This window comes from Ostrea edulis, chromosome 4, assembly GCF_947568905.1.
Source record: "Ostrea edulis chromosome 4, xbOstEdul1.1, whole genome shotgun sequence".
Taxonomy (NCBI): domain Eukaryota; kingdom Metazoa; phylum Mollusca; class Bivalvia; order Ostreida; family Ostreidae; genus Ostrea; species Ostrea edulis.
In genome coordinates, this window is record NC_079167.1 from 72,871,804 (window position 1) to 72,884,721 (window position 12,918).

The 12,918-nt window shown below is 37.4% G+C and overlaps 1 protein-coding gene across 2 annotated transcripts in view; it reads left to right on the forward strand.

Moving 5' to 3' along the window:
* The first annotated feature begins 5,306 nt into the window (after positions 1-5,306).
* LOC125671572 (location of vulva defective 1-like) overlaps positions 5,307-12,918 on the forward strand; it is a 26,822-nt gene continuing 19,210 nt past the window's right edge. Inside the window, exon 1 of one of the 2 annotated variants that reach the window (XM_048907358.2) lies at positions 5,307-5,783. In XM_048907358.2, the coding sequence (XP_048763315.2) occupies positions 5,342-5,783 (442 nt within the window). In that variant the 5' untranslated portion in view covers positions 5,307-5,341. Of the gene's footprint in view, positions 5,784-8,588; positions 8,650-12,918 lie in introns of those variants that run through there. The other variant, XM_048907359.2, reaches the window with a different exon arrangement.

The window sequence follows — 12,918 nt, forward strand, 5'->3', positions numbered from 1 at the left end:
TTGCAAGTCCAAGTGGAATACTAAAATAATTTTTAAAATAATAATAATACCATATTTATATAGCACCCTTTTCATACACTATGTACGCTCAAAGGTGCTTAAAATTACACAAAATGACACAATATTAATTGCGTCAAAAGTTTTATATATAGTTAATGGGTTAAATCGACAAGTTGACTTATTCCAAGATATTGCAATTTTCTTCAGCGAAGTAAAGAATCCTATTTTGCTTAGACACATTTTGACAAGCTTGCAGTATAACCCACTCGGAAGCGTTGCTTGTTTGGCGTTTTAATAGTTTATTCTCCATAACGGAATGACTGAAGCCCCTGAAAGAAAGGAACTAACCCACTTGTCTATTTTGACTATTCGTAAAGTCATTAACGTTCAGTTTATAAAAGTCATCATCGTCCTTCTCCGTGCACAGATCCCTAAAAAATAAAATGTCTCTGATCAAAAACGTTATTCTCCTCAGAAGCGTCAATATATTTTCTGACTGTTCATTTTATTTCCATCCACCTACTGAGAGAGTCCGACTTCGGGTAAGTTCGTGCTCTGCTGAAAGTTTTCTCAGAAGTATTGAATTTTTTTCAACATATTTGAACATTCGTCTTTTGCACATGTGTTTCCGCGGTGTATTAAGATAGACTCTATAAAATTAAAAACGTCAAGTCATTAGTTTAGATTTGACCTTTCTCGTGAATACCCTTTTTTATTTTATCCTTTTTTTCATTAGATTCAGCAGACCTTCCGCTGCATCATGTAGTCCATTTTCCAGACTACTTTCAAAATAATTTTGAATGATTTTGTTGATTCCCTGTACATTAACAGAATGTACAAAATGGCCTTTTTATATTGGATTTGGCATCCGTCATAAACTCAAGCATCATGGACTGAAAATTTCGGAACACATTTAGCAAAATGATGGTCACGTGCTTTTCCTTTGGGGAATTTTACATGAAACTGTTCACAAATAATGCAAGGTTAACTGGAGGTGCTCGATGTATTGTCCTCTTTTACGGTGACGTCTCTATATATCCGAAGTTTTAGTTCGTTGAAAATAGTTTGACTGAATTTCAACACGTTCATTTCATTAGTTGATTTCGGAGAAATCATAAACTGTTAAAGGTACGTATGCTTATCAATGCTCGTACTATAGAATTCTATAAATGAAATAAAACCGTGGAAAAATCTTTTAAATAAGCATATAAAACTACGGTTGTAGCGGTAAATGTATAAATGAAAATAGCCCGTGTTTTTAACTCTTTCCCGAAACAAGCCGAGTGCTGACCATGTGACTGTCTCATTAGCATACCGCGTACTATTTTCCTACCAATTCTTGGATCTGTGCATATCGAACTAACCTTTAGAGTTTTATACACGATTTGCCATAAAGAATTTATTCTAATATTAGTCCTTATTCCTAATTATACGTATATTCATATCTAGTGATCAGTCATTCAAAAACTTACTTTGTTAAACACCACTCTGATTCCACGCAAAAGTACTCTGAAGTTGAAATAAAAAATATGCTAGAGTTCCTCATTGACAATATCTTCGTGGTCTTTGGTGATCAGGTCGTCCAACAGTCTGTTGGAATTCCCATGGGCACCAATTGTGCTCCTTTGTTAGTTGAACTGTTTCTATATTCATATGAAGCAGAATTTATTCAAAAACTTCTACGTGAGAAGAAAAAATCTCTCGCTGTGGCCTTCAATTCGACATTTCCATATATCGATGACGTTTCGTCTATTAACAATAATAACTTTCATTCATTTGTCGATTTGATATATCCCTGTGAACTCGAAATAAAAGACACCGCAGAGTCTTCCACTTCTGCTTCATATTTAGATATTTTATTGAAAGTAGACATTAACGGCAAACTGACAACTCAACTGTATGACAAACGGGATGATTTCAGCTTCTCCATCGTCAACTTCCCAAATTTATGTAGCAATATTCCATTATCACCTGCATATGGTGTTGATATATCTCAACTGATTCGATATGCAAGAGCTTGTTCTGCGTATTGTCAGTTTGTAAATCGAAGACGTATATCTTTGTTATTTTAAGAACCTGTGACTTGAAATTTAACATGCAAGTACTTAAAACATTAATCTATGCAGGGAAAACGACAAATTACGCAGAACATACCTAGTTTAAGATTTTTTTTAGGCATTTGAAGCGAGTGGTGAGGTTTTTTTTTTATCAGGGTCAGAGTTAGACCCCTTTCTATATTTATGGTATCACATAGTTCGGGCCCAAAACGGGTTTAGCCCCTGTGCCCCAAACGTTTCACTAGAAAGATTGATTGATTGTTTTTACGTCCCGTCGGGAAATTTTTCACACATATTGAGATGTCACCAGCTGCAGGTGAAGTATCACAAATTTAAACCTATGCCTTGCGTTCAGGGACGTTCAAAATATAGCAGTAATTAGGGTTCTTTATTGTGGCAACGCCTGTCGTGACACGTGACCTCCGTCTTTAAGGTCATATCCGAAAGACCCGTGATTCCAACTTCTAATTGCCGAGCGTGTGGTGAAGGAACAATCACTACCTATTTTAACGTCTTAGGTTTGACGCGGCCATGGCACGAGCGGGGCTCGAACTCCCGATCGCCCGGTTACGAAGGAAACATTCTACCACTGAGCTACTGCACTAGAAAGACCTCTAGCTCTCACCTAACGCAAATCAAGAATAATCGATTTATAAAGTATCAGACTGGTTAGAATCGACCTGACCTGATGACCACCTGCTTAGACAGCAAACTGTCCATGTACTACGGAGTGTCAGAGAGGTGCGGATTACAAATGGCGTAATTCTTTTAAAAGTATTGCAGAATATATGTCGAATCACGCAGCGTTAAATATCGAGAATCGATTACCATATCGCAACGGAAATGTCAACCTTCAGCCTACATTGTATATCCCATTACTAACGAAAAGACGGAGTGTTGAGAAGTGACCTCAACTTCAAAATTAAGATATCTTGCAAGTGAAATACTGAATATGCTAACCATTTCCTGATATCTACACGTGGTGGCTAATTAATCAGGAAACAAATAAAAAATCTGTTATCATTTAGTTATTGTTCCGGCTTCTGCTGCAGAGCAACAAAAGGATTGAACACATCTGGTACCAAACCATCGTAAGAAATTTTGTATTTCCCTATTACAAGAACTGCAAGATATTTAAAAGACCAATGCTTCAACTTGTATAGTAATTTGTCATTCCTAACAAATCTAGCAGTTTTCTCCTTCCATGTCCACAGTGTCAATATGGGCACCGTGATCCAACAGAAAGGTGACGATTGAGTTCGCCGTCTTGAATTTCCAGTCATCAGGTAACTGGAGTAATCTGTATTGACTACAGTATGTAAGAACGGCCTAACAATCGGTATGAAACATGCCAGACAGCAGTCGACTTAACGCCTGGTTGTATTTGCAAATTAGATTATCCCAACGAACATAGAATTAGCAAAATGCTGACTTTATACAAAACTTTTGAAAACCCTGTAACACTAATTTATTTTTCGGTAGCCAGCCTTGGTTTGAAAAATGTTCATACACATACTTGTATATCATACACATGTATTGAACTAGTTGAGAAATATAAGTATCAACATCATATGCAGGTGATGGTGGAATAGAGCTACATGAACACGGGAAGTTGACGATGGAAAAGCTGAAGTCATCCCCTTTTGTCATAAAGTTTTGTTGCTAGTTTGCCGTGGATGTAAATGTTCAGTAAAACATCCAAACATGAATCAGATATGGTGCCTTTAATATCGAGTTCACTGGGATATATTAACACCTGATTGAAAGTGAACATTATTGATAGACAAAACGTTGTCGATGTATATATGTGTCATTTAAAGGCCACACAAAAATTGATTGTATTTTGTACATGTACTAACGCCCCACCCAAGAATTTTTCACTCATATGGAGACTTCACCATTGCCGGTGAAGTACTGCAAAAGTTAGGCCTATGCTTGATGCTTACGGCCTTTGAACAGGGAGGGATCTTTGACGTGCCACACCTGCTGTAACACGGAACCTCGGTTTTCGCGGTCTTATTTTAAGGACCGCTCCATTTAGTCGCCTCTTACGACAAGCAAGGAGTGTTGAGGACCTATTCTGATCCAGGGAGGCCACAGGAAGAGAATGTTTCTCATGTAAAATCATTTAAATAGATTCTACTTCATAGGACCCCCTCCCCCAAAGAGTAGCTCAACTAATAAAGGAGTACAATTTGTGCCCATGGGAATTCCATTAGAAATTTGAATACCTGATATCCAAAAAGTACATAAATATTGTCACTGAGGAACTCCAGCATATTTCTAATATAAAGTTCAGAGTATTTATGCATAGAATCAGAATGGTGTTTAACGAAGTTAATGGCTTATTAATGATTAATGGTGTTATTCCCTTACGGAGTTTTCCTGATGATTTTGGAATTGATGGGGAATTTAATTATTTTTCTTCGGGTTTCGATGTAACACCGACAGACCATATATTAATCTTATAAGCTCTGGGTATGAGATGATACACTGAGACTAGACTTTAAGTCAAAATTTTTATTACTTATATCTTTAGATTTATATAGCTTAAAAGTGTTTAAAAATAACTGCTGGTTTTTAAAAACAAAATGCAAACTGAAAATTTATTTGTTTAAAAATATAATTTCAAAAGTTTATGGTCTTGAGGCCTGGTTGTCAGTTCGATGTTTTATGCTCTTCGTATTAATTAGTTATCACGTAATAAATTCCAATTCTATGTCAAGGATAAGACGATATGATATTTTATAATGTAGAATAACGCTGAGGAAAACAATGGTCAATAATTATATTAATTACATGAAATAGAAAAGAAGAATAGAAGAAAAGTATTTTGTAGAAAGAAGGGCACAACGTCTCCAGACAACACGTGCTTGTGTTGATACCAAAATAAACTTGCTATGAGGACTTTTGAACATTTCAGCACATGACGAGACCCCTAATTAAAAAATACCACTTACAAAATACCAAAACTGCAATAAACGTTTCAAAGTGTGTTAATGTTTGAATCTAATACACTGTACAGGTGTTTATAAATATATACAATCCCATGATTTTATTTACCCTGTATGATTGGTCTTGCAGAATACTTGAAGGGAAAAAAGACATTAAATTACACGCTAGTTCTGGTTTTCATATAATGACGTTGAAATTTTACATGCATTCAGTTCTATTTTACAGATACAAAAAGTTTTATCAAAATCTTGATTCTTATATCATTATCAAGCCCAACTTCAATAAGAAGTGTGTATATTGATCGAAGATAAGATAGTCCCTTACCAAAAATGTCTCGCTTGCCGTCTTTCCTAGTTCTTTGCTGTTTCATTGGTTGTATTCAGGGAGCAAATATAGAACTTGATGATGAAGAAAACAACGTTAACGTAATTCAAACTCTTTTACAAAGACTGGACAAACACGAACAACGAATCCGGGCGTTGGAGGTTACCGACAGAAACATGAGGCGTGAAATAAATCAACTCCATTTTGTTGTGCGGAAGAAGGACTCTTATCTTTTGAGACTAAAGACTTTGCTGACGAAACGAAATTATAAAACTAATTCTTCGGAAAAGTTTGCTTACGGTGAAGAATTTTATAAAAGTGGCACTGGGTATGTGATTGATACTGTCGAAGAACATGGAAATAGCTTACAGGAAAAACGGCTTTCAAAAAACGAAGAGCCTCCGATATCAATTGAGGATTCCAAAAGAGTGATAGCTTCACCTGACGGTAAATGAATATTCCAATTCTGATTAAGTCATTTGAAAAGTTCTTCACAATTTATGATATTTCCTTTTTGGTTTTGTAGCGGGTATTGTTACATTTTATGCCTACATGAGCCATGACGAAAGTTCGGTTAGTCCCCACCACTTGCTCATATTTGATCATGTCGTGACAAACCAAGATGGCTCATATAACCCTCATATTGGAGTTTTTATAGCGCCTGAACATGGATTCTATGTATTTAGCTGGACAGTGGCATGCGGGGGCGGAAATTATGTACATACGGAAATTGTCAGAAATTCGAAAAGTATTGGTCAGATACTTACCAATAGCCGCAATAGCTACGATTGGCATTCAGTAACAGGATTGATTGCTACAGAACTGAATGCCAATGACGTGGTTAGTGTACGTACACATTCCACCCTTGAAAGTCAAGGGACTATACTCAGTAGGGACGGTATACGTACCTCATTTACTGGGTGGAAATTGAATTAAAGAGTATTACTGAAAAACATCTTTGTGTACTTTTATATACATATGAAAACGCCTCATATTACGTTACGATATATATATATATATATATATATATATATACATACATACATACATACATACATACATACATATATATATATATTGCAAGGCGGTGGGTGCCGCAGGTCGCTGGTTCGACCCCGGGCTGGGGCGAAAATTTTCAGTACCTAGTTGTGATTATTTAGTGCTTTATATATATATATATATATATATATATAGTTTTAATGTATCTCCATTTTAAGTCTTTTCTTTGCATCAATGAATTAAGGAAATAGGTCACAGGTAGTAAAACTTAAAAGATAAAAGGTAATAGAAACATGTTAACTTATAGGTAAAAGCGATAAGTCTGTCCTTGATACAAAAACCTGTATATATGCTTTTCAACTTCAAATGACCGCCGTGGTGGTCTAAAGGTAATCTCGGCTGAGATTCGGCTTGGCTGATTATCTGGACTGGCGCCTTCACCGAATCTCAGAGCAATCCTTCATAATTCACGTCTGGAAATTTACTTTCAGCTTCAACCGCCCCCCCCCCCCCCTAAAATTGCGGTATCTTGTTTCGGAAAATGTACTAAACGATAAAAGAAACAATAATTTCTTCCACTCCCGGAGAAAAAAATGACAAAATATTTTGATTTCTTGAAATACTTTATTGGGAGAACTTAATTTTTTTCAAAAAACCCTTAAAATTTGGGTCATTTTATTAATTTCACCTTATAAAAATGATAGAAAATGGAACAAATGACTAAATAGGAAAAATATTTCAAGCCCAATAAAATCTGTAAAACCCAGGAGCTTCCGGGGCGTTCGCCCCCCTGGATCCCCACCAGGGCTTCGCCCTGGACCCACTGCCTCATAAATTGTCGCCCCTGTAACCGCAATTCCTGGATCCGCCCCTGACTTAGGTGACACTGCTGTTCGCTTCAAATAAGTGATTTGACTGTTAAATTAACTCTTTATCACTATTAATGTTGCATTACTTACCGTATAAGTATGTAAATTCCATAAAATAAACTAAGTTTTCCGTTCAAATGATGACTTCCATGGCGCAATATTTTATCTCCCGAAATTGAAGAGTTCCAATAGTGTTTTTTTTAAATTAGCGAAAGACAAGACGGTAAGTGGAGATACAATGTATCAATAACTAGATAATACAGACTATAGGAACTCTTCAGTTTCAGGAGATAAAATATTGTGCCATGGAAATCATTATTTGAACGGAAAATTTAGTGACTATTTTCATTTTGGGATTTTCATACCTAAACAGTAAGGAATGCAAAATTAAGAGTGATAGAGAGTTAGTTGAACAGTCAAATCACTTATTTGAAGCGAACAGCAGTGTCACCTAAGTGTACATTAATTGCTAGAACCGGCCGAAGTTGAGAGTAAATTTCGAGACATGAATTATGAAGGACTGCTCAGAGATTCGGTGAAGGCGTCAGTCAAAATATTCAGCCAAGCCGAATCTCAGCCGAGATTAGTCTAAAGGTAGAGCGTTCGCACGGCATGCGGAAGATCGGGTTTTGAATCCCGGCCACGACAGACCTAAGTCGTTAAAACAGGTAGTAACAGTGTTCAGCATTAGGTGTGAATGTCACAGGTCTTTGGAGATGACCTTAAAAACGGATGTCCCGTGTCACGCTAAAGAACCCTCACTGCTCAATGGCCGTAAGCGCCGAGCATAAGCTTAAATTTGAAGCCCTTCACCGGTATTGGTGACGTCTCCATATGAGTGAAAACTTCTCGAGAGGGATGTTAAACAAAATAACAATCAATCAATCAATCAACATCAAATGTTGATGTAAAGTAAATCAACATGATATACATGTATTAGGGTTTTGTAGATCGGATATCTATTAAAACAATCTTTTTGTTATTTGATTGATCGCAATTTTTAGAAATCCATAAAATATCTGCGTGATTAATATCTAAACCTTTCTTCAGTATAGATTTCAGAGTAATTTTGACATTAATATGTGAAACACAATCTTATATAGAGAATATGCAATGTAAATGCATTAACCACTGATATCTTCTACGTAAATATATCTACCACACCATGCATGGCATGACTACATTCATTACTTCTCTTCTCTGAAAACAACTAAATTTTCCGATAGTTGAAGGCTTGTATTGAGTTAGATATGGTTAATGAATTGATACTCTTTTCCTCTAACACATTTGTAACTTTTCGGACCATTCTGTGTGCCGAAAAGACCTGAAACATTGTTATTCACACCAACGTAAACGCTATCAGGGCTTATCTTACTTCAGTGCAAAATTTGATAACTTGGAACCTGGTAACATGGAACATGATAAATTTCAGGGTCTCAGAAAAGGTAATTGAACAATTATAAATATTAATAGCTGCCTAATGTTGTGAAATTCAAAAAGAAAGTTTTGAATCTACATTGTTTTTAATCCATTATTAGATTTCTTACTTTATTTCAATCAAACTAATCAATATATTTGTGTCTTAAAATGCATGTCTGTTCACAAATAATGTTACATTTCAAAAACCCACACGTGTAATTGTGTATGCATGCACAGAAATAATAAGTAATGAGGTATTTGATTGAAGTCACTGGAAAACTCTATATGAAGAGTACATATTGTAGGAGTAAATATAAGTTATAATCTATCAACAAGTACGAGGTACTCTCAACGTCTGATAGAACTTGATAACAGTTGTTGTATAAATATCCGGTTTATATTCAATGCCACCAAACAATGCCTCGGCGGCCCCATACAGTTTTGTTCAGGCGGCCAAAGGCTGAGCTTGCTTTAGCTATGCGGGAGGTGACGTCGTCATCAATGTGGGCGTTTTTTGATAAGGTGCTTCCAAGGTATGTAAACATTTCCACAGGTTTGAGCCGCTCAGACTTGATTTAGATGTTCGGTACAATGTAAGGGCTCTTGAAATGGTGAGGGACATGGCTTCAGTTTTCTTAGTGCTTATCGTCAAATCAAAGTTGTCACAAGCATCCGAAAACCTGTTCAGGCTTTATTGTATGTCAAGCTCTGTTGAGGCATTAAGGTCGCATTCATCTACAAAGAGAAGGTCTCTCAGTCTTTTGAAGTGAACCTTGGCTTTGGCTTTTATGCGCTGCAGGTTGAATACTCCGCCATCTGTGCGTTATCTGATGACAATGCCTGTGTGCCTCTCAGAGAAGGCATCTTCCAGCAGAGCAGTGGACATGCTGAACAGCGATGGGGGCTAAAATGCAACCTTCCTTGATACCGTTATAAGTGACCTCAGAAGGTAAAGATTGATTGCCATCATCAAGAACGTGGGCCTGCATGCCATCATGGAATTAACGTGCCAAATTTCGCCATGATTAATAAAACAATCAGTCATTTTGACGATATCAAATCCTTTTGTGAGGTCTACAAATGTTGTATAGAGGCTTGACTTCTGTTCTTGATATTTCGCATGCCGTTGTTTGGCAGCAAAGATCATGCAAGAACGTGTTCTGCATATGGTCATTTTTTAAATTGGGACAAGCTACTGACAAACAAGCTGATGTTACAGGGATTTCAACAGTCTCGTTTAAAGTCAGCATTTCGCAAATTCTATGGTTGCTATATAATTTAGTTTGCCGATACAACTTATCATTGGGTCAAATGCTGTTTGACTTGTTTCATACTGATTGTTAAGCCGATCTTGGCACATTAAGTTTGACTACGGATAACTCCGTTTACCTGATCAAGATATAGGGCTCACAACGGGTGTGACCGGTCGACAGGGGATGCTTACTCCTCCTAGGCACCTGATCCCACCTCTGGTATATCCAGGGGTCCATGTTTGCCCAACTTTCTATTTTGTATTGCTTATAGGAGTTATGAGATTGATCACTGTTCGTTATCTTTACCATTTACATGATCAAACGCCGTGTTTCCCAATGATTTTACCCCACGTTTCTACATCCGACCCGACCCTGGTATTAAAGTCCCCGAAAACCACTAGTATGTCTTCTTTGGGTGTGGAAGAAGCATCATGAGGCGATCGTTGACCCCTTTGAGTAGGCTTGGCGCTAGTTAGCTTGCCTATAAGGTCGTTTTGATACCGAAGGCAGCTCCCGACGTTCCTCCTTCCCACGCCCACTCCAAAAGAAGGCGTATCCGGCTTTTGGCTATGTCAGTCGTTCTTCTTCGGCAAAACGAGTTTCACTCAGAGCAGCAATGTCCACGGTAGCGAATCATGGGACTTTGACATGATCAATTACACGGAAATATGGCGACGAAAGTCAACACAAGAAGAAATTCAAACGAGTAAGTAACACCATTATAAAAAAAACCGAATTAGCACATAATTGTATCAACATTTGAAGAATGTTTTCTCAGGAACAATTCTATACTAAAATGGTAGTTATATATGCAAGGTGAAGATAACGAACAGTGATCAATCTCATAACTCCTATAAGCAATACAAAACAGACAGTTGGGCAAACACGGACCCCTGGACACAACAGAGGTGGGCTCAGGTGCGTAAGCATCCCCTGTCGACCGTTAACACCCGCCGTGAGCCCTATATTCTGATCAGGTAAACAGAGTTATCCGTAGTCAAAATTTGTGTGCCAAGAACGACCTAACAATCGGTATGAAACACGACAAACAGCATTTGACCCAATGATAGGTTGTATTGGGAAACTAGATCGTTATAATGACCATAAAATTTGCGAAATGCTGACTTTAATACCACCTTCACACTCACGGATATTTGTTACGAGTCCTTACGGATCTCCTACTCGTAGTCAATCGCAAGCACTCGTCCGTATCCGTTAATAACTCATTACAACCTGCGCACACTCGTAAGGATCCGTGAAAGTAGAAGCAAATTTTTTGACATGTCAAATAAAATGTCACGATTGTCCACGGATTTCATTTTCCGTAAATAACCCGTAAATAACTTGTAACAATCCGAAAGTATCGTAAACTGATCGCAAGAACACGTAAACTGCTTGTTAGAATCCGTAAAACACTCGTAAAATGGTTTGTGTGTTTTGGTGTTTTTTTTTGGTTTTTTGTTTGGTTTTTTTTTTTTTTTTTTTTTTTGTTGTTGTTTTTTTTTTTTTTTTTTTTTTTTTACAAATCTTTGCGGTTAGTTTACGATATGTTACGGATAGATTACGAGTTGTTTACGGATTATTACGAATGCCTAAGTGATGTTTACGATTTCATTCACATCGATTTACAATCGCTTTACGGATTGTTCAGAGTCATTACGAGCGCTTTACGAGTACATACTTTAACTTTACGATGAAAACCACCTTCAAACTCACAGAGTTTTCTTACGAGTCCTTTCGGATCTCCGACTCGGTTAATCGCAAGCATTCGTAAAAAAAAAAACACGTCGGTATCCGTGTCTAAATCGTAACAATCCGTGTACTTTTACGGATTTGTGGAATACGTAAGGATCCGTAAGAAAAATCCGTGAATGTGAATGTACCATAATCGAGACTGTTGAAATCTCTGTACCATCAACTTGTTTGTCAGTAGCTTGCCTCGATTTAAAGACTGACCATATGGAGAACAAGCTCTTGCGTATCGAATCAGGTGAGAGATATAAACACCATATGCAGGCGATAATGGAATATTGCTACATAAATATGGGGAGTTGACGATGGAGAAGCTGAAATCATTACGTTTGTCATACAGTTGAGTTGTCAGTTTGCCGATAATGTCTACTTTCAATAAAATATCAAGTAAATAAAGTATGAAGCAGAAGTGGACGACTCTGTGGTGTCTTTTCTTTCGAGCTCACAGGGATATATCGAATCGACATGTGAATGAAAGTTATTATTGTTAATAGACAAAACGTCGTCGATATATCTAAATGTCGAATTGAAGGCCACAGCAAATATCTAAAACCGGCCTAACAATTGATATTAAACGTGGCAGAGAGCATTCAATCTAACCACGGGTCGTATTTGCAAATAAGATCATCTTCACGGTCATAGCATTTGCGAAATGCTGACTTCAAATGAGAATGTTGAAACCCAAGTAACATCAATTTATTTTTCAGTAGCCTGCCTCGATTAAAAAAGCGATCATACGTAGAACCACAGGGGCTAAGCCCGTTTTGGGCCCGAACTCTGTGATACCATAAATATAGAAAGGGGTCTAACTCTGACACAGATAAACAAGAGGCCCATGGGCCACATCGCTCACCTGAGTCACCTTGGTCCATATCAGAAGATTTTCCATATCTATTTGCATGTAAAACCGTAGTCCCTATTATGGCCCCAAACCTTCCCCTGGAGGCCATGGTTTTTGCAAACTTAAATCTACACTATGTCAGAAAGCTTTCATGTAAATGTGAACTTCTTTGGCCCAATGGTTCTTGAGAAGAAGATTTTTAAATATTTGTATGTAAAACTTTGATCCCCTATTGTGGCCCCATCCTACCCCCCCCCCCCCCGGGGGGGGGGCATGATTTTAACAAACCTGAATCTGCACTATATCAGAAAGCTTTCATATAAATCTCAGCTTTTCTGGCTTAGTGGTTCTGGGAAGAAGATTTTTAAAGATTTTTCCTATATATTTGTATGTAAAACTTTGATCCCCTATTGTGGCCCCATCCGAGCCCCGGGGGTCATGATCTTAAC